General features: G+C 39.2%; 1 protein-coding gene across 25 annotated transcripts in view; it reads right to left on the reverse strand.

Moving 5' to 3' along the window:
- Window positions 1–27838, reverse strand: part of sox6 (SRY-box transcription factor 6) — a 630558-nt gene that overhangs the window by 134421 nt on the left and 468299 nt on the right. For 22 of the 25 annotated variants that reach the window (XM_063061910.1, XM_063061919.1, XM_063061914.1 and 19 more), the window contains one exon: window positions 992–1115. In XM_063061910.1, coding sequence (XP_062917980.1) covers window positions 992–1115 — 124 coding nt within the window. The remainder of the gene's footprint in view (window positions 1–991; window positions 1116–27838) is intronic. The other 3 variants (XM_063061928.1, XM_063061926.1, XM_063061908.1) reach the window with 1 other exon arrangement.

A 27838-nucleotide genomic window follows, 5' to 3' on the forward strand; every position in this document is an offset into this window, starting at 1 on the left:
AGAGAGTTGTAGAACAGGAGCCATAGATAGGAGGACTGGGACTGTCAAAGGAAGGGCAAAGGGAGAGAAGGATGCATAGGAGGCCATTTCAATGATAACACAGATTTCTTGCAAGGACTGGAATCTATTACAGAGAAAGAGATGGCAAGCCATCAAGGCCATTAAATAGAAGAGTGACAGAGGATTGCGGAACTGGTTAGTGAGATAAATGTGGGTGGTAAGCACATCTAAAGGAAAACGAGATTACTTATGAGGAATAAAATTAAGACAGGAAAGCAACAGAAGGGTTTCGGCCCGAGATGTCGACAGTCCCTCTATCCATAGATGCTGCCTGGCCTGCTGCAATTTTTATGTGTGTTGCTTATATTTTTTTCTACTTAAGGACTGAACTATTATTATTTCCCTATCTTTTATAGGATGTTATTAGAGATCAAATCTGGCCAAATACTCCATTTCAAGACTACATATTGAAATATATATGAGAAGTCTAGAAATTCCAAGTCTCTTCTTGTGACACCCTTACGTGCTTTTAGATGAAGGGGGCTTTTGGACATATTCTGCCCTAAAGTGGTCACCTGAAAATCTGAAGTACAGGTTGACATCCGTGAGAATCAGTGACTGGCGTTTACATCCAGTTTACTTCTTCTAGCATAAGATTGATTGAAATTTGAAAACAGGCTTATTGGCAAAACAATTACTTAGGAACGAACCACATGCTAGAACAGAATCACACATAGAAAATGATACCGCACACACTGCATGGGGCACATTGGGTGAAAACTCACAGAATCCAAGGGAAACAGCCTACAGATTAACTTGCCTCCCCAGGAGGCACGGGGTAAGCAATAAATAGCTGAAACAAAATATTGAACAAAATGTGCTGGTATCAATTACAATTTAAAAATGTACTCTGGCAGTTTCTCATTGAAGTTTTTGAAAATACCTATTTTGCCTTCTGCAGCAATATGTAATTACTTGTTATCAAGCTTACCTGGTTTGTATGTTATTCCTGGGGGGAACAGAAATCCCTGCTGGGCTGCAGCAGCCGCTGCCAGTGTTCGTTGGTCGTGTGGAAAAATTGGGATCATGAGTGGAGGCATGTGACCCTGAACCTGCTAAAGACAACAAGAGTTCTGATCACACACAGAACAAATGTATCTTGACAAGCATTATACAGCAAATATTGTGTACATGTGCCCATGGACTGCCAGAATGCTCTCCCCTAACCTGTTAATCCCTACCAATTTCACATCATTATATCAAAAGCCCCTCTGGCTACATTATTTTCCCTTTTGTACAAGGTTCTTGTTAAAAATGTTTTGTATAGTATTTCTTGAGGTAAAATTTCTCATACTTTCATTGGTCAGGACCTCTCCGTGTGAAGAATGAATACACAATGTTTCATAAACCATTTAATATCCTAGTTTCCTGTTAGCACACTGTATGTTCATTGGGGATTATAAACTTGTACAAGCTGTCGCTTTCTGGCAAGTTTAGAAACTTAATTCACAGTCAGATGGACTGATTTTCAACTGGTAGAACACAGAACTTAGAACATAGAACAGTACAGCATAGAAACAGGCCCTTTGGCCCACAATGTTGTGCTGAACCAGCTAAAAAGTATATTTTTAAAAACTCAAAAACTAATCCCTCCTACCTACACAATGTTCATATCCCTCCATCTTCTTCATACACATGTGCCTAACTAAATGTCTCATATCACCTCCAACTCCAAGACTAGCATATATGATTTAATGTCACACATGCATGAACACACCAATTGAAATATTAGGGTTTATGCATTTCCCTTTGTTTGACTTTAGATCAGTGCCAGGTTACAAAATTATTAAAATTTATCATGTCGTTCTTACATGCTGTGTGAATTTCATAAGGCTGCATGCTTAGCCCCCACTCTACTTGCTTTATACCCATGTCTGTGAGGCTAAGTACAGCTCCAATACTATATTTAAATTAGCTGATGACACCGCTGTTGGTCAAATCAAAAATGGTGAATCAGCATAGAGGAGAGGGAATGAAAATCTGGTTAGAAAGTGCCATAACAACATCCACTCACTCAACATCAGCAGAACTAAAAAGCTAATTTTTAACTACAAGAGAAAAACACTGGAGGTCTGTAAGCCAGTCCCCCTTAAGGAATTGGAGAAGGTCAGCAACTTGCGTTAACAGCAAGTTTTTTGGCATTATCATATCAAATGATTTGTCCTGGGACCAGCATGGTAAGTACCATTACAAAGAAGGGACAACAGTGCCTCTGTTTTCTTTGACAGTTGTGTAGATTCGACATGTCATCTAAAATTTTGATAAACTTCTATAGATGTACAATGGAAGGTATCCTGAGTGGCTGCATAATGACCTGGTATGGAAACACAACTGTCTAAGAACAAACAGTGGTAGATACAGCCCAGTCTATCACAGGCAAAGCCATCCCTACCTACCATTGAGCACAAGTACAAGGAGCACTCTCACAAGAAAGCAATATCCATCATCAAGGGACTTCACTATCCAGGCTGTGCTCTCTTCTTCATTAGGAAGGAGGTACAGGAGCCTTAGGTCCCACCACACCACCAGATTCAGTAACAGCTATTACCCTTCAGCATCAGGCTGCAGAACCTGCATGAATAATCTCACATCTCAACTAATTTCACAGACTATGGACTTACTTTCAAGGACTCTGCAATTCACGTTCTTGCCATTATCTATACACTTTTTTTTTGTTTTTGCACTCTCTATCTTTTTTCACATTGGTTGTTTGGCAGTCTTTGGGTGTAGTTTCTCATTGATTACATTGTATTTCTTTGTTCTACTGTGATTGCCAGCAAGAAAATAAATCTCAAGTTAGTATATGGCAATATTCTTACATGTACTTTGATAACATATTTACTTTGAACTTTTGGTATACCATGTTGGCTGTACAGAAGTGAATATATTGTAATTGCATTTCACATATGTCAGATTACTGCTCTGTTCAGAATTAAGGGAACTCCAGTGTCAGGGTTGCTTCTTCATTCATCTGTACCTGGAAATTGGTCAATGTGCATGGATAGAGCCCTTAACTTTTACCATGTGTTTTCTTTATGCTGATGCTCATCGCATATCGCTAAAAGTTAAAGCATAAGTCAATTTGCCTCTGTACAATGTTGCATCAAATATTTGGCGTGGAGTATGTGCATCTATTTAAATTCATTAAAGTTATCAGATACTTGTCAACATATCCCATTAATGTCAATCCAGTAATTGAACTGGTAACATGATTGCTACTGGCCTGCCTCATGTCTCTCTCACTAACTTTGGTGGATAGATTGCTTCTAAGTTCCCAGATCAGCCATGTACAATGTGTTCCTGCTTTTGAAATATTCAAACTTTCATCGTGCAAAGGAATGTATACTAGAATTTAAAGTGCATTTATGAATATGGATGCCAAAGAAACAACAAAATCGATTGGAAGGTGATGCCTCTGTAATACAGGGACTCGTGCTTCCTTCTGTTGTACTGCTGTGTGGTTGCCAATTTCACCTCTTCTGTAGAATACAAGGGTAATAACTTTTATATTTCAGAGGTATGTCATAGAAGCACTAAATGTCAGCCTCAACTATTTTCCTTTGGCTATAAAAATACTTATTAATAGCATTATTATTAGTTAAATACATACCACAGATGTTATGAACAGAATATATCAGACCATCATGATGACATGATAAAGATCTCCACAGCAAGCCTGACCACAACTCCACTCATAATTTATCTGGTGATGTTTATCATCTCCATCACAGTTCTGGCCGTGACACATCCTCTACATCGTTTTGCCAAGAGTAATTATATGAAGAAGCCAAACACTGTGGGTGGTGAAAGGCAATTCTGTGAGTGCCCTATACTACATCTGTTGTTCTAGGATCTTTTCTCTTAGTCCTTCTTAGCATTCACCTCAAATTGAAAGTGTTTTTAACAATTTGCGTTTGTCTGCATATAGGATTATATTGCATGAAATAACATTGCTTTACTTTGATACAGTATTTAATGTTAACAGTTATGACATGATTCAATCAAACTAGTTTAGATTAGTGCTGAGACAGAATAAGGTATCACAAGACAGGGTTTTGGAATTCAGCTGCATAGGGATCTTATTATAGCCTAGATATGATCTTAACTAAGTACGCAGGAATTACTAAGTTAGACCAAAAGTCAGTGCCAGCCCACTTTGTTAGGTGGTTACACTAACCTCTACTGGTTGCCATCCAAGTTACATTAATGACTATACAGCATGAATTCAACAATGAACATTGATCCAATTAAATCACTCAAATGCTGATCTATTCCTGAACTCAAGCCAGAATGCATATGAGAAGGAAGCATAACATCAGCAGTTTTCACTACCATCTGTACCATCATTAAAGAGTCTTCATACCTGGAAAGGGCTCTTAATTCCTCTATAATGTAATTGCAAGTTTCTATTAATTAAACCTCTGCAACCTCCCCTTCTAACGAGTAAACAGTTACAAAGAATTGGTGATATATCAGATGTTCTGTTTATTACTGCTTGATTCTGCTAGTTTTGAACTATCATTGAGACTGGTGACAGTACAAAGAAAGATTAAAGTTAAGACATTTGCAATCATTAGCTTGCATTATCTCAATATGCACTTTGCATGCAGTTGCCTGATCTCACTAGGTGCAATACCTCAGCAACTCACTTCCAGCAATATGATTAAGATAATACAAAAAGTATAAGGTTACTCATAACTTTTCACAAATGCCTAATATGAGGAGAGCATTGTTGCAGGTGGGTGGTGAGAAATGGAACACGGATCTTTACTGCTGATACTCACAGCATGCGATGTTTACCTGGATTCTTTTCTAGAAGGTAAAGAAAGAGCCCAAATTCCTTTGGACTTTTAAACAAAAATGACACAAATGAGATGACACCACATACTGCAGATTTTCTGTCAATTGCAGTAAAGTCAAACTAAGGTATTCATGCACATTTATCCAAATTTGGTAGAAGCCAAAAGGTAACAGAGATCTTAAGGGTGAGGTTCAAAGCAGGTTTCTCACTGTATTCTTCTGTTGATTTGTCCTCTGCTTCCAAGCTACTTGGAGATGCCATTTTGACACATCCAATGAGAGGCATTGATTGTGTGGATAGTCAGAGGCTTTTACCAGGGCTGAAATGGCTAGCACGAGAGTGCTTGGAAGTAGGTACAGAGGAAATGTCAGGGGTAAGTTTTTTTACACAGAGTGGTGAGTGCGTGGAATGGGCTGCCAGCGACGTTGGTGGAGGCGGATACGATAGGGTCTTTTAAGAGACTCCTGGATAGGTACATGGAGCTTAGAAAAATAGAGGACTCTGGGTAACCCTAGGTAATTTCTAAGGTAAGGACATGTTCAGCACAGCTTTGTGGGCTGAAGGGCCTGTATTGTGCTGTAGGTTTCTATGTTTCTATGTTTCCAATACCTTCAAGATTCCAATATGGTACAAAGGCTTTCATATAGAAACCATCTTGCATCCCGGAAGAATATAGATGAATATTTAAGGAATTTTAGATTAATGTCATCACACTAAATACATCAATTTCTACAAATTCAATTCTGGTTGGTAAGTACAATTAGTGTGTTGTACGCCAACTTCTAATTCATTCCATTGAAGAGGTTTGTACCAGCCAGGTCCCTCACATCAATGATGCAAACCACAGCTGCTTTTGATTGAAGATTGGAGATTATAGATTATAGAAATTTACTGTATAGCTTGACCATCACTGTTATGTCAACATCACTTTAATCATTAAGCTGTGTGGACAAATTTGACAAAAGCTGCACAAAGCAGAAACCAAACTATACATTGGTAAAACTGTCGCATGTTCCTCTATAGATAACGGACAACAAGTTGAACCCATATTTTACAGAATAGTAGCATTTCCTTAGGAGTCACTAACTGCCTTTATATGGCTATCCAATCTACCTAAACTAAAGAGAATAACAATTTCCAGCAGAAAAGGGTTCTTTCCTTTAGCTTATTTGTACATAGCAACAAATGGTAATGCAAACACAAGGAAATCTGCAGATGCTGGAATTTCAAGCAACACACATAAAAATTGCTGGTGAACACAGCAGGCCAGGCAGCATCTCTAGGAAGAGGTACAGTCAATGTTTCGGGCCGAGACGCTTTGTCAGGACTAACTGAAAGAACAGCCAGTAGGAGATTTGAAAGTGGGATGGGGAGGGGAAGATCCGAAATGATAGGAGAAGACAGGAGGGGGAGGGATGGAGCCAAGAGCTGGACAGTTGATTGGCAAAAGGGATATGAGGGGATCATGGGACAGGAGGCCTAGGGAGAAAGAAAAGGGGGAGGGGGGAAAAGCCCAGAGGATGGGCAAGGGGTATAGTGAGAGGGACAGAGGGAGAAAAAGGAGAGAGAGAAAAAGAATGTGTGTATATATAAATAAATAAATAACGGATGGGGTACGAGGGGGAGGTGGGACATTAGCGGAAGTTTGAGAAGTCAATGTTCATGCTATCAGGTTGGAGGCTACCCAGACGGAATATAAGGTGTTGTTCCTCCAACCTGAGTGTGGCTTCAGCTTTACAGTAGAGGAGGCCGTGGATAGACATATCAGAATGGGAATGGGACATGGAATTAAAATGTGTGGCCACTGGGAGATCCTGCTTTCTCTGGTAATGCAACTGTCTACCCCATGTTTTATTATAAGGTAATGCATGGTGGTGTTAGCCTGTAAGAGTGAAATTAAACATAGCCACATACAAGAAAGGTAGCTTCACACTGATCACTTGCTCAGTTTCATTGACTTCAACAGAAATGATTACTGGATTGTCATATAAAAACAAAAGCAACTATCTCCTTTGTGTCACCATAATATCCTACTCCAATGACCTTGACAAGGAAGGAGAAGTCGGCACTTTGTGGAAGATTAAAATCACTGCAATTTTCCAGAAAATAAATAATGTATCTACTTCAAACAACATTTAAGAGCGCGTACAGGGAGGGGCAAGAAGGTGCATAGGCATCCAAATAATCATTTCGAGAAATCATGAGATTATGGATGGCTCACCACATTAAAGATTCATTCCCATCTTACAGCTAGTGAATTTAAATGTCTCTGTGTACCAATGATCAGCAAGCATGCTATTGACTGCACAAAGCTCAGCAGGTGTCTGGATTGATCTGATATGCTGCAAAATACTCAAATGAAGATTGCAAGAGTCATGCTGAACTACCTACTGCTGCATTTTTTCCTGGTGTCGGGATGGGAGGCGAGGGTCAACTCATTGCTCCACAAGGTTTACCCCGCTCTCCGTTGCACTGAAGCTGAGGCTGTGGGCCTGCTCCGGCTGCTCCAGGCCTCATGTCTGCAGGCTTCATGTTGTTTGACTTGGCTATGTGATGAACTGAGGCTGAGGCTATGGGCCTGCTCACAACTTGGTGTCTATGGACTCACTTTCGTTCTAAAGGCTATTTGCTTACTTTTATTGTTGGCATGATTTTTTTTTTCCCTCTCTCTCTCTCTCTGCACATTGGGCGGTTGGTGGTCATTTTTTTTTAATAGCTTCTTTTGTGTTTCTTGTTTTGTATCTGTCTGTTAGGAGACTAATCACAAGGTTGCATAGTGTATATATACTTCGATAATAAATGAACTTTGAACTTTGAACGAAGGGAGGCAGCAGCAAAATGATCTGTTTTTAAACAACAATTGCTTGTCTTCAAAGTCAAGGAAAATAGGAAATGTGTAGGAGCTTGGAAGGTTTTAAGTTATTGTTGTATTCATATTACATGTCACATCATCACATCATAGGATATTATGTCTATCCATTCACAGTCTGAGTATGTACATGCATACTGATCGACTTGTAATCAGATTCAATATACAGCTCTATTGGCGAAACACAATACAGAAATTGTCTACTTCATTGCTTTCTTTGTAAGTACAGACACGTTCAAATTGCTTACAAAATCATGACCAGCAGGCAATATAGATTTGCAAAGGACAGGCCATCCTTTGCAAAGTCAATTCTATTATAAACAGAATGGAGATAAAGGAAGTATGATATTGTTACTTATGCGAGTTTTCAGAAGGGGTATCATTATATGCTACATAACAGATTTTGAAAATTCAGGCACATTTGTCTTGAAGTAGTATTGCACCCATTTTTGGCCAGATCACACAAACAAGAGAAGATTTACAGAGTCCTGCTGAAAATCTCGGCACGAAACGTCGACTGTACTTTGTTCCATAGATGCTGCCTGGCCTGCTGAGTTCCTTCAGCAATTTGTGTGTGTTGCTTGGCCAGCTAAAACCTGGTTCCATGTACCTGTATTGTTAACACTCAACCAGATCCCTTACAGAAAGAAAAACCTACTCAGAAACAAGCATATGAACAAGATTTGCATCACCCCAGTGGGACATCACCCACTTTTGTACATCTCCAAACATTTTGCTGTGCAGGATTCAGGGAATGATAACAGTCCTTAAAAGGTGCGATCATCATGGCAACAACATAGCATAATAATACCTAAGATGAATGTCATGTAGGAGGTTGAAGCTGCAGAGATGAGAGAAACAGTTTCCAAAGTGCACAACAAAAGAGACTGCAGATGCGAGAATCTAGAACCAAAATCAGATTGCTGGAAGAACTCAGTGGGTCAAGCGTTATCAGCGAGGTGAAAGCTGCTTGACTTTCCGGGTTCTTCCAGTGTCTTGACTTTTGTCCTGCAATAGATGTCCTGACCAAAGAGCTACATTCCAAAGGAGCCTGGCACCTTACCATTGTAAGAACAGCCTTTCAGAAAGCGGCTCCATCCAAATTCCCAATCACACGCTGCTGAAAGAACTATTATAACCTCACTGGATATGTCCAAAATATTTTTTTTAGATTATGAGGACACTCAGTCCTCGTTTATTGTCATTTAGAAACACAAGCATTAAAAAATGATACAATGTTCCTCCAGTATGGTATCACAGAAACACAAGACAGATAAAGACTAAAACTGACAAAAATCACATAATTATAACATATAGTTTCAACAGTGCAAAGCAATACCGTAATTCGATAAGAGCAGACCATGGGCATGGTGAAAAAAAGTCTCAAAGTCCTGATAGCCCCAACATTTCACGCAGACGGTAGAAGGGAGAAACTCTCCCTGCCATGAGCTTCCAGTGCCGCAAGCTTGTTGATGCAGCATCCTGGAAGCACCTGACCACAGTACGACTCTGAGTCCGTCCGAAAACTTTGAGCCTCCGACTAGCCCTCCGACACTGAGCACCGAGCACCATCTCTGCCGACCGCTTCTACCCCGCCCCGACCGCCAAGCAACAAGCAAAGCCAAGGATTTGGGGCCTTCCCCTCCCGAGATTCCGGATCACACAGTAGTGGCAGCAGCGAAACAGGCATTTCAGAAGTTTCACCAGATGTTCCTCCATGCTCTCATGTCTGCCTCCATCAAATCAGAATTGTGCATGGCATCCTACTTGACAGATAACAGATATCATCACCAGAGAGGCCACGCGTGCTGTGTCGCGCCGCCATCTTCTTCTCCTCCTCCTTATATCACCAGCGATACCACATAGACAATATACTTTATTTTGAAGTGATGTGCTCTTATTTCTATTGAGAGTGATTCATGATGATTACTTTCTGCTCCAGCTTATGATGGTAAGGGTAGAAATGTGTACTGTGCAATAAATAATATAATTTGCACACAATCACCGGAGCAACTATGCATATATGGAGTGGAATAAGAAAACAGGCAGCATTTCGGGTATAGACCCTTCATCAGAACTGAAAAGGAGGGTTTTGAGGGAGTGTCTCAGCCCAGAATGTTGACTGTTTACTCTCCTCCATAGATGCTGCTGCATTCTTCCAGCATTTTGTGTGTCTTGATCTGAAAAGGAGTGGTGGGGGGGGGGGGGAATGAGAAGCCAGATTATGAAGGAGGTGGAGGGGAAGAAGTACAAACTAGCAGGTAATATGTGACACTAGGTGAAGGGGAAGGTGGATAGGTTGGGGGAGAAGAGGTGTAGTGAAAAGCTGGAAGGCAACAGGTGGAAAAGGTAAAGGACTAACGAAGAGAGATGCTGACAGAAAAGGATAGTGGACCATGAAAGAAAAGAAAGGAGGAGAGGCACCACAGGGAGATGAAGAGAAGAGGTGAGAGGGGAACCAGAATGAGGAATAGAAAAGAGAGAAGGGGACAGAGAGAGGGGAGATGACATGACATGAACATTGAGTTTCCTAACATCCAATAATTTCTCTGTACCTGTTACACTTTATTCTGCGTTCTGTTAATACTTTACGTTTTACAGACTCAATGCACTGTATAATGCATTGACCTGTTTGAACTATTTGCAAGACAAGATTTTCACTGTACTTTGCTACAGGTAACAATAATAAACTAATTTCAATTCCAATTCCATTCATGTAAATCAATTTTTAGCCTATGATTTTAAAAAGGAATGGAAGTGTAATCTTCCAAATACCAGAAATTGTTCTCTGGACCCAAGTCCTTAATTTTGGCATTGAAGCTTGGGATTCAAAAATTTTAATGAGTGATCTCTAATGAAGAAAAGTTGTCATTTCTTGTTTTGAACGGATCTGGCTATGGAGACTGTGTTGTTATTCCAAGAATAGCTCACCCCATATCTGACAAATAAGCACAACAAAAGGATGAGAAGTTGCTAGCTTATATTACACCCACCAAAAATCAAGTTCCTGCTATCACTGAGATCTTTTACACCGGTTTAGAAACATTGTGCTGGAAGCGGGTCCCAGCCACTAAACTTGGCCATCCTCCCAGATCGAGTTAAGCACCATTGTGTATTTCTACTGATTGTGCCAGTTAGCAAGCATTTCAGAAGGCTCTTAAAATTAAGCAAGGGTTATTTTGCTTAGGTGGATGGAAACAAGGAGTCATCTTTTTAAAGCTTTCTCGTTAATACTTTACCCAAGGCTCTGACTTTGTTCCATCAATGCAACCATTAAGTGGTTCTCTTTTTCAGTTATTTAATACAGAACTACTCACAGCAGGTGGACTTGACACCAAACTGGATTGCACATGACTGGGCCCAAGCCTCATGCTCACCACTCACGGTCACACTGATGGAGATGATATTAACTGATGCTTCCTATACTGCTTTGTATGCCTGATGTGCCATTTCAGCAACCAGTGGATTTTCAAATGGAGTGTAGTCGCAAAGGGAAAACTTTTAGAAACAAAAGGATAATAACTTAAACATCAATTATCTTCTGATAGGAAAGTCATAATTTAATATTCATTCTTAATTGCCGTTGAGAAAGTGATGGTGAGGCATCTTCTTGCATCACTATGGTGCTGATGCTTGGATGATGGTAAATTCTGCTACTCTCAACTCCAGACTTCCCTTGCCCAATTATATTCAGAGTTTGCAAGTTTGAAAAGCACTGTTGAAGAAACTTCCACAAACAAGAGAAAATTTGCAGATGCTGGAAATTCAAGCAACACATACAAAATGCTGGAGGAACTCAGCAGGCCAGGCTGCATTTATGGAAAATAGCATAGTTGACGTTTTAAGCCGAGATCCTTCACCTGGTCCTGATGAAGGGTCTTGGCCCAAAATGTCAACTGGAGTTCCTCCAGAATTTTGTGTGTGTTGAGCAAACTTTCATGATATTTCTGCAAAAGTGGTTGAGGGTGTGAATGAAATTACAACTTAAGGTTAATCTGCTATTCCATTTTGACAGTGGATAGACCTGTGATGCATAATGGGTTACACTGAGATGGGTCATTTCTGAATCTTCTGATCCTTTCTTCAAATAACACCATACAACTTCACAGAACCACTCATCTGTTTTGAAAAGCAAAAGCCTGCAGATACTGGAAATCTGAAATAATAACATAAATGCTGTAGATACTCACCAGGTTGGACAGCATCTGTTGAGAAAGAAACAATCAGTATTTCAGGTTAAAACCTCTCACCGAAAGTGTCACTGGGGTGTCAAGAAGGAATCTATTGGTTCTTCCTTTAGATGTACAACAACTTCACAAAGCTAATCATTTGTCCCTAATTGGACCTAACACTCGTTCACCACTTGCCATCTTCCTCTACTCCTACTGCATCTAAAATAGCAGGTTAACGTATGAACATGCTAATCATACTGAAAAGTAATAAGGAAAAGTCATTTCTGGCAATGTAATTTTTAACTGTTTAAATGTTTCTCCTGGTTTTCATTTCAAATTTACAAAGCAAGAGGTGTTTATCTTGGAACTGACAACAAATACCGACTAATTAGAGTTGATATTTTGAGAAGATGTCTGGAATTTTCCTGTTATGCTTGTCAAAATTATCGCTTTTATCTTTGGTTAAATGTAGCCTCTACCATATCCAAAAAGGGGGAATTTCCCTCTAATCTATTACTAACAACAGCTTACACTGTCTTCTGATTTGTGATTTTTTTCCCCATTTCTATATTACAGAATTGATTCATATTTGGTCTTAACGCTTGAGCTTGAAATGCGAATGAAAATGGAATAAAAATTCAATGTTAATTAAAGGTGCTAATTCAATTTGATGCTCTGCTTTATTTTACTGTTTTGTTTTATGCCCTCATCAGAATTGCCACGTAGTCCATTGAAACATGTCTAATTCCTTCCATATCTGATTGCACTGGAATCATGGAAGCTCTTACATTCAATGTTATGCAAATAAGTTCCGCATAAGCTTGAGAGAAAGAAAAAACTTCCGAAAACTCGTGCAGTTTGGAGGGCAATCTGTAGCTGGGTTGCCGATTCTGCAATGAGCTGTAACATCAATGATCATGCAGTTAGTCATGAATGAGATAAACCGTAATGCTGGAGCCTCAGGTACTGGTGTTTGTTGTGGCGGTGCTGGGGGAGGAATAATAAAGTAAAATGTTTAGCAGGGTGCTTTAACTTGTCAATGAACCTTTTCCGAACAGGAAAGCTCTGGGAGTTGGGGTTAATAAAGGGCGACAAAAAAATTAAACACCTTACCAAATTTGGTTTGAATGAATTTCTCCATTAAACCAGCATGCAATAAAAAGAGAGTTTTCTTGCAATTACCACCACATCACTGGGGCATGAAATAAGCCAGCTTTTGCTTGCTGTTTTTTTTTCTCTCTTGGTTCCTTCCTTTTAGATTTTAGCTGAGGTAAGCTTACAAGCACTCCAAAGCAAGCAAATTAAAGTCTTTCTTGACAGATCTAATTTACCCTCCCCTTTCTTTCTCTAATGGAGGAAACAAGACCAGTTCTCCTTGCCCCCTCCTTCCCCTACTTCTTACACCCCTAAGACCCTTTTTTCCTGTACATTTTATATAAAGTGCTTCAACCCAGCAATCGGCGGCATGCCCAGAAATTTTTAATTGCTTGAACAAATGCTTTCAACGCCCAACTGAAAGATAGAAGAGTAACAGATGCCATTGGAACACTTCTACACTGGCTCTTTGCTGCTCATAAAAATAGCACATTGTTACACAGACAGCGCTTTCTCCTTTGTCTCAGCAGCAGTTAGTGGTGTATGATGCAATTTTTTTCCTCTCTTTTTTAGCCATCTGCCCCAGAGCTTCATTAAAGATACATGAATGGACTAACTGGTCTGATTTCTTGTGAGGAACAGGTGCTATTGTTTGTCCCAGTAGACGCACTGTAAAGATCTGACTCAGAGTACTTGAGACTCAGCATCTGCAGCAGTCAGTCAGAGTGCTACCCTGTGTGACACTCATCATCAAGCCTGCAATGCAAATAAACTGGCCGGGAGAGTAATTAAATTTTTTCTTAAGGGGCTTTAAATCATCTCTTCCTGAGATGCCAACTGGGAGGATCTGTGACATGAAAATAACAGCACAATATACATGCTCCAATATCAGAGTATTAAGCTCAAATAAAAATGACCTTACATGAGATGTTTCAGCTTGTTCTGACTTTCTGATTAAAGCTCATGTTTCTGTCTCAGATCAAGAATTGTAATAAATATGAAATTCAGTAGCACTCGTTGTAATAAGTTAATCCGATGAAGTGGCAGAGGAGAAGGGGGAGGATGAGAGAAGAGTTTTATTCTGTTTCTTTCCTATATAATCTGCTAAACATTTTTTTTCTTGCTTGTTACAGAGCATCATTTAGCCAGTGAATATACATTCCAGATGCTAGCACCTGTACTCTGGATTAAATGGACAGTGAAAGCCAAAAACAAGTAAGTGCACAAGGAAGAATGACAATGCCCACCAGTGAGGGAAAGCTTCTGATCTTCCTTACAGTTCATGAACAGGAATGGTTATTCAATTGTGGACATATACGTTTTGTAACCCATTAGGAGGTGAAAGTGAGAATCTGCTTGAAAGCAATTTGCAAGGCAATGCCTGAAGCTCGTTATGCTGAAGGGTGGGAGTTGGAGATCCCACTTGCCATAGATTGTTTATTGACCACATAAAATATTCAAAGATCAGTGGCGTATAAGCCCTCTCAAAGTCCAACCCTACATCCCCATCATGTGAGTTGGAAATGGGTAAGGCTGGCCAACAGGGCTCTGGTGAAGCTTTATAGGCCAATCCCCCGTAGAGTAGATAAAAGTGGATTACGGAAACATTGATGAACTCCAACCAGACCATCGACTTTGGATGATGGAGATGGGAGATCATCAACGGCCAATGCTCCACTGGGAGCTAAGGGCGCAAGAAGAAGAAGAAGAGTGTCCTATGAGACACCAAAGGCCCATACTTATCAACAGGATTAGCTGCTCAGAGGGAGCAAAGTGTTCCTGTTTAATGCATTAATACCTTGTGTCATTGTGACCTCAGTTCAATAGAATTCTTCCTATTTCAGACCCTAGTGATTGGATGGCCTGAATCACCATTTTGGGAAGGTTGAATTAGATAGGACATTTATCTTATACCACCACAGAAAAATAAACATTGGAATATTTAAAAGTTATGAAGTAAAAGTACCTAAATAATACATATTGGGTTTATATTCAGTTTATTTTCTTCATCCTCCACACCAGAGGCCATGTCAATGAATACGCAAGCTTTTACCTTCTGGACGCAGGACACATGTCCAAAAGCCAGAAAGGTAGTGAGCCGGAAACCCAGTCACCAGTTACGCCTGGTACTAATTATAGCATTCATCTTTTATTTCTTTTCTACCATTCATGTCCCTTTTTCCTACACCATTATTTCTACTGTTATTTAACCCCTTCCTCCCTCCACCCACACTCATTTTATTTTTTGGCTTTTCCTTCACTTCTTTGTTGCATTCTCCCACCCCACTTTTGTCAACAATTATTGCACCCTAGTCCACCCAACCAAACTGCAGAGTTTCTCCCACCTTCCCATGCTCAGCACTCGTTTGAAACCTGCTAATCATTAATAACCTGGTGAATATGTTGTGCTTTTATTTCAGGTTCTCAGCACATGCGTTTTACTTGGTGGACACCTCACGAGACTTCTCAGAGAATCTGGAAGATCGTTGATCAAGTAATTCATCAAGACCTCACAACTGAGGCAGAATTATTAAAACATTCACAGGGACCAGAAGATTAACGTCCAGGGCAATTGGATCTTTTACACTGGGCAGAGTTGTGCAGGACCTGAGGCCCACCTTGACTTCCCACTTCTATCTCTCCATGCATCACTGCTAGACTGCATGGGATGCAGAAGGAAGTTCTTGCTGATACTGTGAACCAAATGGAGGTGTGAGTGAAAATTAGGCCTCAGATGGTGAACTGCTGTGGTTCCACCCAGAAACATTCTGATGGCCATTTCCAGAATACCATCTCAGGTCAAAGCTTATGAGGAATTTTATTATAGTCTGCAAATCCCCATGAAATGAATGGGTTTTTATCCTGTACCAGTTACACTTGACATAAGATAAGAAAGACCGAGAATTCCAGCAAGGCAGTATAAGATTGCTTAAGGCATCCAGTGAGGGAACAGAATATTGGAAGCTTTCACTCCAGAAGTCCTGGCCATACAAAAGATTTGTGCAAGTCATGGGCTTATTTTCATGGGGCAGCCTGGACACTTAATACCAGTTCCTGGGTAATTTGGTTCGATGAGACAATTCATATTTTTTGTGAATCTCCTGGCTGTTTGACTCTGAAATGAATTTTGAACATATCTTGAACATTAAATACAAAAAATGTATTAGTTAGGTGCAATAATCCAGCCAATACTTCCCTGCAAAGTGGAATGAATTTAACTAAAGCGACAACACATTATTAATCTTTCCCTATTCTAGCCTACACTGGTAGCTCAGATTGGCAAAGTAGTGACCTGGAGCCAAAAACAAAGATTCAGTTTGTGCTGGTTATGCCTATCTTACACTTTATGATTGCAGATGATGATAATAACTAATATTTATTGCTGCTGATGGTTAGTATCATTTATCTTGTTCTGCTGGTGATATGGAATTATTTTTGTGAGTCTTTAAGAATCATCACCAATACTTGGCAGCTCATTTCTCTAGAACGTCTGAGAGATTGGTGTCAGGAAGAAGTGCAGAAAGAAGAGAAATAATACAATGAGACTCTTAGCAAAACTGTTGCCCCATAATGGTGCTAAAATATTAAAACAGCTTTAGCTGATCTTGGCTGGGGAAGCAGCTGAGGCATCAGCACTCTGAAGCAAGTGAACAGAAAAATATCATTCATTGCTGTCTAATGATTTCTGTTGGCAAGTATGCATGCTGCATGGGAACTGAGTTAGGCTAAGTTATGATTCCCTCATGTAAAACTAGTCAGTCAACACTTCCTGTCAAGACTTGCTCAAAATAAATGCTCAGCTGGATGAAGTACCAGAGGGCATCCAGATCCTTTCAAACTCTGGCTCAGTGTGAATTAGTGCCTTTTGGCAAAGGGATGGAGAAGGTGGAAAGAGAAACAATGGCCATGAACCTGCAAGTCAATTCCAATACAATCTGGCGCCAGAATAAAGTTTTTTATTCTTTGAGGCATGAAAATTGTGCAAATATCCTTTTTGAAGTATAATACCTACACTACCTTTGGCAATCAAATCCAAGATATTCCTGCATTCTCCCTATAAATGCTGCCTGGATTCTTTGCAACTAATCTGCTCACATTCTCTCTACATGCTGTATAGCGCACTTTCCTGAAGTTCCCTTTCATATGTACACCTAGCTGTTTTTATCTCCTTAAAACACCTTATCCAGAACTGCTTAGATGTCAACCTCATGAAAAATGTTCATGCTTCATTATTACCTCCTCCTGCTGACCTGTTTCCCATTTTTGATGTTTCTTGCCTTGCATTAGGGATAAATTGAAGATATGTTGTTAGAGTGCCAAAAATCCATACATTATTCACCTATTACAGCTACCTCATGGTTAGTTTGGGAATTACCTTGATAGTGCTTGAACTTCCTTCAGATACCACGAGGGTGAACAATACTTGAAAATCGCTTATTACAGATTGATAATAAGTTATCTCACATCTAATTTCCTTCACTATTGACCTTGTTGTCTAAGGATTCTGTAGCAAAATCACATAATTCCTGTTACTTTTTTCCACCTTTCTGCTTCCTGCAAATAGTTAATGAGTTCAAGAACGTTATAAGATTTCAAAGTAAAGTTCTATTGTAAGTTCAGTCTTATCACTGCAGAATATGTTTCTTTTGTGAATATTGCAGACTGTGTTATGTAAATTCATGGAGAAGGCGGAGTGGACCGTGTTTAATTTTTCACAGATTCCCATACATATTCTCTATCTGCCGCTATTGTGTCCACAAAGACAATGGAGCTGGAAATCAACATGGCAATTCTGTTGTTTCTTTACATGAAAGTTGTTAACTATTACAAAGATGTGAAATGGTTACCAATCTTTCAAAACAAATTCATTTCAATATCCCTAAGAACTACTGTGCATTTTCGCCTCATGGACAATTGTTATTATCCCAAGGGAAACATCTTAGAGGCATTACAAGAGATTTTTTTTCTTCTTCTTCTTCTTCTTCCATTTTCTTTGAATATTTTCATATAGGCATCATGTAAAACACTAGTCAATTAGCTGGGGTGTTTGCCGGCAGAAGTTCACATCAGGAAACCTCCAAGCAGAAATGACAACTGGAAGGGGAACTTCCTCATTTTTATATAATTCAGAGTAGGCTCAGATAATGTGTTTGTCCTCTGAACTATTAGCATGGCACAGAAGAAAATTCAGTGAAATATAGGTTGTGTCTCAGCATTGTTACTTAAAAAGTCAACACTGATACGAGAATATTAAATTGCAAAGACCTGCATTAATACTTAATATTACTGTAGCCGAATCCATCACAGTCTTGTCAATTAAATATTATTGTTAAGAAGCAATAGTTTGTTAAAACCACATAAAGTGCAAGCGAAGAAAATTGCTGTGTATTTATTACTCCAGAAGGATCTATTTGTAGGTGTTTTACAGAGATATCAGTGGAAAAATATGCATATTCTCAGCACATTGTTATCCCCGAGTGTGTGTTTCTTTGGCTGAAACCAGAGGCAAAAGCTCTGTATCTGCAACTTCTGAAAAAAAGCCTGAAGAACTAAGTGAGCCTAAATTTAATCAGAAACAAACACTCATCACTACAAAAGTGAAGAGTTGACTATTATGCAAATTGTCACTGTCAGTGGTCACCAACCCATTATGGTTAATGAGAAAAAGCTGAAAGATGTGGGCTTTTTATTCCTCTCTCTTCTTTTTGTTTATAATTCAGTCCAGATGAGGTTCTGCAAAGCAAAGCCAACATTAAGCAAATCGTTGACAGCATATTGCAGAAACATGTTTAACACCAAAGAGTAATAATAGGATATGCAGTTCATTACTATTTATAGGAGTGCAAGAATAGAAATCCCACCACCATGGCAGGCCCACTGTATATTTGTGTCGCCTGCCTTTAAACCTCAGCAATGCTTTGGAAGGCTAAATGTCGTATGCACCCAATTTTTTTGTATTAGTTTTGTTAAAGCGACATATGATTGTGGGTTGGCATGGTCATGAATATTTTGATGGCGCTCTCCAACAAATGGCATAACTCGGCTTCTCCCCAGTACAGAGTTCTTTTTTTGTATCACAGTCTGTGTCAGCTTCCTCCAAGCAGAGGGAGGTCCAGCCAGGTCCTCTGAACCTCCAAGGGGTCAGTTAAAAGAAATGTTTGGGAGACATACCATTCAACCAAAAACAAGTTGAAAGCAAAAGGGTTTGAATCTGCACTTCGTGGGAGTTTACTACAATGTTGAATAGAATTAGCACTTTTAATACCAGGCTGTCGTAATGAAAGCCTCACAGTCAAACCTGGAAATAGACCACATTTTAGTCATCTAAGAAGGAACAGGAAAACGAAGCAGCAAATGAACCAAAAAGAGTCCGTTTTTCTTTTCATTCTCTCCACAGAAACATATTTGGAAATGGTTCTTTTTTTTCCAACTTATAAACAGTACATATCATGCATTTCTTTCTAATGCAAATTGTTAGTATAAATATTTTCACAGTTTATATGATTTGAAACTGCCCATGAACATGACTATTCAGTTCTGTTTTAAGGCAAACATGGTCTATATTTATTGGATTCTGTGCCAGAAATATTTAAACTATTTGTATTGTCATCATACACTAGTGAACAAATGCCATAGGGAACCTTACAGAGCAGCAAAACTATTTAAAAAGCAAATGAAGAAAAGCACGTCTATACTTCCAGTCTGAATGCAAGAATAGCTGCTTTTGTCAGGGCATTTGTACAATGTTTTTTAAAAGAAAGCGGAAGGGAAAAAAAGACCTGGTTCTATGCTGAACAACTCTACAATTCCAAAGAAATGTCCGTTTTTGTATTACCTTCAAGTGTCCATGCTTCAGACTGAGTACACAGGCCATTACTAATCCTGTACGTTATCCTTCTAAACTGCTTACCAGAAGATGAGAGATGGAAAGTCTTCACCTACTTTTCCTTTACTCCCTGGGGACATTTAGTGTCTTCTCATGGAACGATAGAGTAGCATGTAATGTGTTCAAGAAAACAATAGAAACACTCCTCTGGCAATTCTTGTCTCAAAGTAACTCAAGAGATGGAGAGCAGGAGTGTGGTGTGTGGTGGTGGTGATCGCTAAAATAAAGCAAGTGACAGACGAATGTTATGTAGTCATTTCAGTTACCCTCTGCTCACAAAAAACACTTTCTCATGGCAATGTTGCTGAGATAGGGAACTTATCCTGTGGGAGGAAGTGGGATGTGGGTGGAAATCCCTTCGCTCTAATTGTAGTGAGAGAAAAGCAATAACTAATTCTAAACTTCTATTTTGTACGTGCTTTGAATAAAATAGAATGAAATGCTATGAACATGATAATATTACAGATATAATTATAGTGGGTGTACACTTAAGTTTACCAACCAGAAGAAATTTGAACTTTAAAACATCATATGTGGAACCTATTTCAAGGATACTGAAATGATCCTTATAATAAATAAAAAGTATTAAAGGGATCATTTTAGTCAATTTTTGATGTCTTTGTAGGGCATTCATTACATGGATCTTCCATCAAATGTCAGCTTTCATAATGAAGTAAGGAGTAAGGTCTTGATTAAAGACATATAAAAGATATTATCTAAAGGAGACTTAGCATTATTGATAACAGACACCTCTGGTAATGTTTTGTTCTTTAAAAAGTTGCTTTAATGGCAATTTCTTTAGCCAGTGGGTGGTTAATCTGTGGAATTCGTTGCCACAGACTGCTATGGAGACCAAGTCATCGGTATATTTAAAGCAGAAGACGATAGGTTCCTGATTAGTAAGGGCAACACACACATTCCCAGCATCTGCAGATCTTCTCTCGTTAAAGATTACATGGAAAAGAGAGGAGAATGTGGTTGAGAGGGAAAATAAATCAGCCATGACCAAATGGTGGAGCAGACTCGATGGACCAAATAGCCTAATTTTGCTCCTATGTCCTTTGGTCTTATAATTGAGCTCACACTATGGAATCCGATTGTCAAACTCCTCTTTCTTTGAACAAGCTTTTGCTCCCTCTTAATGACTCCTCCTTCTTATTTATTTTCTTTATATTTCTACAAAATCTATTTGTCTTTTAATATAGCAGATGCTACATTGATTAAAATTGAATACTATATTCTCCAGGTATAAGTTTCTGAAAGAGGGTGAAGGGGAGTAAGACCTGTGGGCAAAATATATGAAGGATAACGGCCAGGCCACTTATAGTTCCCTTGGTCTGTTTATTTATCAGGGAATGCGGAATAAAAGCAAGGCATTTACATTTAAAGTGTAGGATTTGAATTTTAAGCAATATTTAGACGAGAACTACATCTGGACTGTTTTATTGCCAAGGCATAAATTAAATGTATAATAGTCATTAATATTGTACTTGCAATTGTATTTGTTTTAGTTATAAAGAAAGTGATGTCACATGTATAAGAAATAAAATATGGTGATTCATAACAGAACTATAAGATGAAAAAGTATATCAGGCTGCAAACTTCGTAAACAGGAAATCTCTTTTGATATATGAACATTAACATTCCTTTCAATATACAAAAGCTCCACAATGTCAGCAAACAAGAATGAAGCCATTAGTGGATAGTAAGGAACTACAAGGGATTGTTAGGTAGTTAGATTTGTTTGTTAGATGTAATTATTTGAACCTCTTAGCTGAGGTATGAGGTGAAGTATTATGGAGTAACAAATACCTTATCTTTTCGGTGGCAGTGATCGCAGGCTACTGCAATGAAGCCCAGCTGAGTTGGAACACTGCACACTTGCAGCAAGCATGCTAGTGGTAGGTGGGGTGGCTGCTTAGTGGCATGGTCTGCTGACATTCACTGCGTAAACTACACATGTGAATGGCCACTTGGGGAAGCCGCCAGTGAACACGTAGAATCAGTGAGAGCTTCAGAACAGAGGGAAAGGAGAAAAGTATTTTAAAAATCACCTTCTTTGCCACATGAGCTAAAGCAACAAATTCTGCAGATAAAATGCTGGCCACTGGTGAACTATAGCATTGTTTCAAAGTTCTTGGTACTCCCTTTGCTTCCAGATGACAATCATCCAGATTCAAAGAAAAAAATACTTGGCTTGATCCTCTTGCTTTCTGCTCAACTGCACTTCAATAAATACCAGGTTCACTCTCTTTAAAAAGAAAACAAAAGCTTTTTTAAAAAATGTGCTGAACTAAAGCTTAATGGGGGAAAAAGAAGGCAAATCTGCATAGAAATTATGAACCAGTAACAAAGGCTTTTGTCCAGCCGTGACTCTTCCCACTCACCCTTCCCCCTTTCTGTATGGAAGGTTTATCTGCTGGAGGAAATGCCTGTTTAACTGACAGGTAGGAGATTAAATCTACAGCTGCTGAAACACAATCTATACTCTGTTAGATAGGCTAACTTGAAAAGTCCCACAAACGCATAATTTGTTTATGTTGTACCAGCAATCTTTGACAAAGAGACTGTCTATTTGAGACAAATGTAGTTAAACCCATTTATTGTATTATTTCTGCCACATAGCACAAGCTTCTCTCCAAATGTGGAATGGAGACAGGTCATGGGACTCCAGCTTTCTAAATGCAGTGTCGGGTTTGAAGGGAGTAAGGTAGAAATGACTTAAGAATAGATATCTTTTAATTCTTTCCCACTTTCATCATTGTCCACACAGTATTAACCACAATGGTTTTAAACATTTTCCTTCTGATATCCAATGACAGCTAATTAGCCATCCCACCACCCCATCTACGGACCAGAAAAGTTTTAAGATACAAGTTGTAGGATTTATCATTCTCAATGTGATGTAGAACAAATGTGGCAGAATCAATTGACCAAAACCTCAAAGAACAGAAACACACAATTGGCCAATCAATATATATATAAAGACAAACAACAGACAATTAACATTTCAACATTTGACTCTTCTTCTGGGAGGCACTGGCTGTATTTCTCTGCCTCCATAATGCCAACTAAGTTAATGAGTATCTCTGGCATTTTTAGTTTTATTTCAGATTTTCAATGACTCTTTAGGGATATCCTACAATGAGCAGTGCGGTGGTACAGCAGAGAGAGCTATGTCCTCACAGCTTCAAAGATCAGAGTTTGTTTGCAACCTCTATCACATTCTGTAAGGAGTTTTCTCTTCCTCCCCCCCCCCCCCCGTGTTTCCCGAGTGTTTTAGATTTCTTTCACATCTCAAAGATGTGGCAGTTGTTATATCACTTGGCTACTATAAAATATCCCCAGCATTGGTGGTAGGAGGGAAAATCAGGAGAATTCAGCTATACCCTTGGTGTTATTGCTGATGGCAAAATCAGAGGATGTCAATGAGTCAGTGGGAGAAAACAGACTGAAGGAAAATGAGTGGGAGAATGGGAGTGTTCTAAGTACCAACATAGACTTGATGGGCCAAATGGTTTCCTTCATATAATATGGAAGTATAAAAACACTGCTATTATTATTGACGTTTGTAATCAAACACCTGAGCCTTACATTCACCTATAAATGTTCCTAATTTTAGTCTATTACCAATGTTTGAAAATTAAATTATTTTCAAATACACTGGATTCCGTTTAATTGGGACATGTTTGGACCAATACATTTTGGCCCAATTAAGCAGCTGCCCAAATTAGCCTAAAATTCATGGCAGTAATGGAAAAGGTAGAAAAAAGACCATTCAACCAAGTAAAAAATTACATATTTCAATGAAATACAGAACAAATTAGAACACTACAAATACAACTACATTACTATAAGACTGTGTATTAGTTCCTGATAGTTATCAGTGGATCCAATACATGCTGCAGTGTGCTTTTGATTGACTGTAAATTAACAAAATCAGTGCAGGCACCTAGTACTGATGATGGACTGCCTTGATATAATTTTCAACGATTGCACCTTCCAAAATCTTCATTTTCATCGTAACATTCGAGATGATTGTCAACACCTTCAAATTCTTTGTAGTTCCTAATGCTGAAGTAGTGAAATTGGTGTATTGGCCTTCATCAATCGTGGAAATAAATTTAGGAGCCGAGAGGTAATGTTGCAGCTATATAGGGTCCTGGTCAGACCCCACTTGGAGTACTGTGCTCAGTTCTGGTCGCCTCACTACTGGAAGGATGTTGAAGCCATAGAAAGGATGCAGAGGAGATTTACAAGGATGTTGCCTGGATTGGGGAGCATGCCTTATGAGAATAGGTTGAGTGAAATTGGCCTTTTCTCCTTGGAGCGAAGGAGGATGAGAGGTGACCTGATAGAGGTGTATAAGATGATGACAGGGATTGATCATGTGGATAGTCAGAGGCTTTTTCCCAGGGCTGAAATGGTTGCCACAAAAGGACACAGGATTAAAGTGCTGGGGAGTAGGTACAGAGGAGATGTCAGGCTTAAGTTTTTTACTCAGAGAGTGGTGAGCGCATGGAATGGGCTGCCAGCAACAGCGGTGGAGGTGGATACAATAGGGTCTTTTAAGAGACTTTTGGATAGGTACATGGAGCTCAGGAAAATAGAGGGCTATGGGGTAAGCCTAGTAATTTCTAAGGTAGGGACATGTTTGGCACAACTCTGTGGGCCGAAGGACCTGTATTGTGCTGTGGGTTTTCTATGTTTCTAAATCATTTAAAACACACTCACAGCCTTTTCAGGCATTTCCAGGTCGGGATGATTGAAACTGCAGTGAGTAAAGCAGTTTTGATTTGTCTTGCTCCTTATTTTTCACCAAAATCAGTGACAAAAATCACTGCATTTTGTACACAAGCACAAGCAACTAATGCTACAGAAAAACTGTTCGCATTAAGAACTGTGTAGTGTCTAATGGCCACACAAATGCACGTGTCTGACACTAGTTAGAAAATAGTCAGCAAAAGTCTCCTGCCCCAACTAAGTGGCATAGTGTCCCAAATAAATGAAGGGAATCCTGGCCAGTTTTTTTTATCAATTGGCTTTTTGTTCTTTAAGGGTTGTCCCAAATAAGTGGCTGCCCAGATTAACCAATAGCCCAATTAACCAGAATCCACTGTGTTAGTAATAAACTAATGGGGCTAACAACTTTGAGTCACCAGATTTGTTAACAAAGTTCTCTACACAATACGTAAGTCATGAAATTTAACAGGGGCATTGACTCTATCATTAATCTCCTTAAAAATGGAAACAATAATTCATCAATAATGCCAAAGAAGAGCAGGATGAGCTGCCTCAACAATTATTGCCCTTTTGCAATTACATCTACTATGTTGGAGGGCTTTGAGAGGTTGGTCATGAACAGAATCAACTCCTGCCCAAGCAAGAACCTGGACCCACTGCAATTTGCCTACAGCAAATGCAATCTCACTGGTTCACCACTCAGCCTTGGATTACCTGGACAATACCAATACCTTTGACAGGCTGCGGTTTATTAATTTCAGCCCTGTATTCAACACCATCATACCCTCAGTTCTAATCAACAAGCTCCAATACCTGGTCCTCTGCACCTCCCTCTGCAACTAGATCCTTGACTTCTTCATTGATGGACCACTGTCAGTGCAGTTTGGAAATAACATCTCCTCCTCACTGACAATCAACACTGGCATACCTCAAGGATGCATGCTAAGCCCACAGCTATACTCTCTCTACACCCATGACTGTGTGGCTAGACACAATTCAAACACTATCCATAAATTTGCCGATGACACAACTACTGTTGGCAGAATTTCAGATGGAGATGAGGAGGCGTACAGGGGTGAGATAGATCAGCTGGTTGAGTGGTGTCACAACAACAACCTCGCACTCAACATCAACAAGATCAAGGAATTGATTGTGGAATTCAGGAAAGGGGAGTCGAGGGAACACATACCAGTCCTCATGGAGGGATCAGCAGAGGAAATGGTGAGCAGTTACAAGTTCTCTGAAGATCTATCCTGGGCCCAACATATTGATGCAATTACAAAGAAGGCATGACAGCGGCTATACTTTATTAGGAGTTTAAGAAGACTTGGTCTGTCCCCAAGGACACTTACTAATTTCTACAAATGTACCATGGAGAACATTCTAACTGGTTGCATCATCATCTGGTATGGAGGGGCCACTGCACAGGATTGGAAAAAGCTGCGGAGTGTTGCAAACTCGGTCTGTTCCATCACAGGCATGAGCCTCCCCAGCATGGAGGCCATCTTGAAAAGCCAAAGTCTCCAAAAGGTGGTATCCATCGTAAAGGACCTCCATTACACAAGACATACCTTATTCTCATTGCTACTATCAAGCAGGTAAATGAGACTGAAGCCACACACTCAACATTTCAGGGACAGCTTCTTCCTCCCCACCATCAGATTTCTGAATGGGCTATGAAACCATGTATACTACTTCACTACTTTTGCTTTCTTTTTGAACTACTTATGTAGTTTTATATGTGTGTGTGTGTGTGTGTGTGTGTGTGTCTTATTGTAATTTAATTTTTTAAAATTATTATTATGTATTGAAATGTACTGCTGCCACAAAATAACAAATTTCATGACATACATCAGTGATATTGAACCTGATTCTGACTCTGACTCTCTGTGAGTCACATATTATTCCATGGTCCCTCTATTGCATATGCCTCACAGGCTTCAATCAGTCCTACCTCAGTGATATTTATAAGTGTTATTAGCAATGTTTTCATCCAATTGTGATTATTTTAGGTATTTTAAAAATGTGCTAATGGAGGGGAGTGAGAATGAGACTGTAATTCAAGCTGACAGCTCAAATAGCACCTGTAACCTGCTTGAGCAGCAACTACACATTTACAAATCCACCCATTCATCCTTGTAATCCAGAACATCTTTTTCAGTAACTTTTATAAACATTGCAAAAGAAATTGGGGAATTACCTAGTATGACATAAATAGCAAGCACATAGTAAAACATGTGAAGCAATATCACTAATACAATCAATACTTGGCAATCCCTGTTCTTTTCATGCTTTCAAGACGACAACATTCAAATAATTAACAACATTCCTGGATCTTTGATAGATGCACAAGGATCTCTTATCAGTGCCAATTTAATATGAGTGCATGGGGGAAAATTAGCATTGATTTTGAGACTTTTCATCATTAACAAACAGATTTAATTTTACTGAGACTATTCTCATTAAAAAGCTCACCCAGCCAGGGAAAATGTTAAATGATCCTTTTGCTTTAATAAAATATAATTTGAAATGTTGCGCAATGTAAAATAGAATCTAATAACTGTAAATGAAAAAGAAAATGTGGATATATGTTATAAGTATCTGCCACAATTGGACATGTCCACCACTTACACTGCTCTTGCCTCCACCTTCATTGAATAATAGGCTCCACCCTGGCAGGAAAAATGAAACTGACAGCTAAACCTTTCAGATTGATTTTCAGAAGGTCTGTTCCACCTTAATCTGAGTTTTGTCCTTTAAGATGAATATGGATGATATTCATGACCATGGAAAATGGGAGGGTGGATCATTGAGGTTGAATTGGAGAAAAATACTTAAAATAATTTAGTGCTTTTTCCAAAGTGATTAAAATTTAGTATTCCATAAAGTTATTTTTAATATAATTTAAATGATTTTGACTAACTATTTCAAGTGATCATTGAATATAGAGTGATTGGCAATGCCACTGCTATGTAGCACAAATGAATCAAGTCTCAACAAATTTAAAGCTGTAGAATACAGGAAGAATGTCTTGATGATATCTTCAATGCATTTGATTGCTGTGGGAAGACTCATTTCTCAAAGTATCCTTAAGAAGGCATCAATAGCACCAGCTCCACATCTTCACTGAGATCTCTAATCTCCTACAACTTTAAGTAGTGCCTCACACTTGTCCATTGATTGCAGAGGTCAGGATCATGGTCACTCTCTGT

The sequence above is a fragment of the Mobula hypostoma genome, chromosome 11 (genome assembly GCF_963921235.1).
Source record: "Mobula hypostoma chromosome 11, sMobHyp1.1, whole genome shotgun sequence".
Taxonomy (NCBI): Eukaryota; Metazoa; Chordata; class Chondrichthyes; order Myliobatiformes; family Myliobatidae; genus Mobula; species Mobula hypostoma.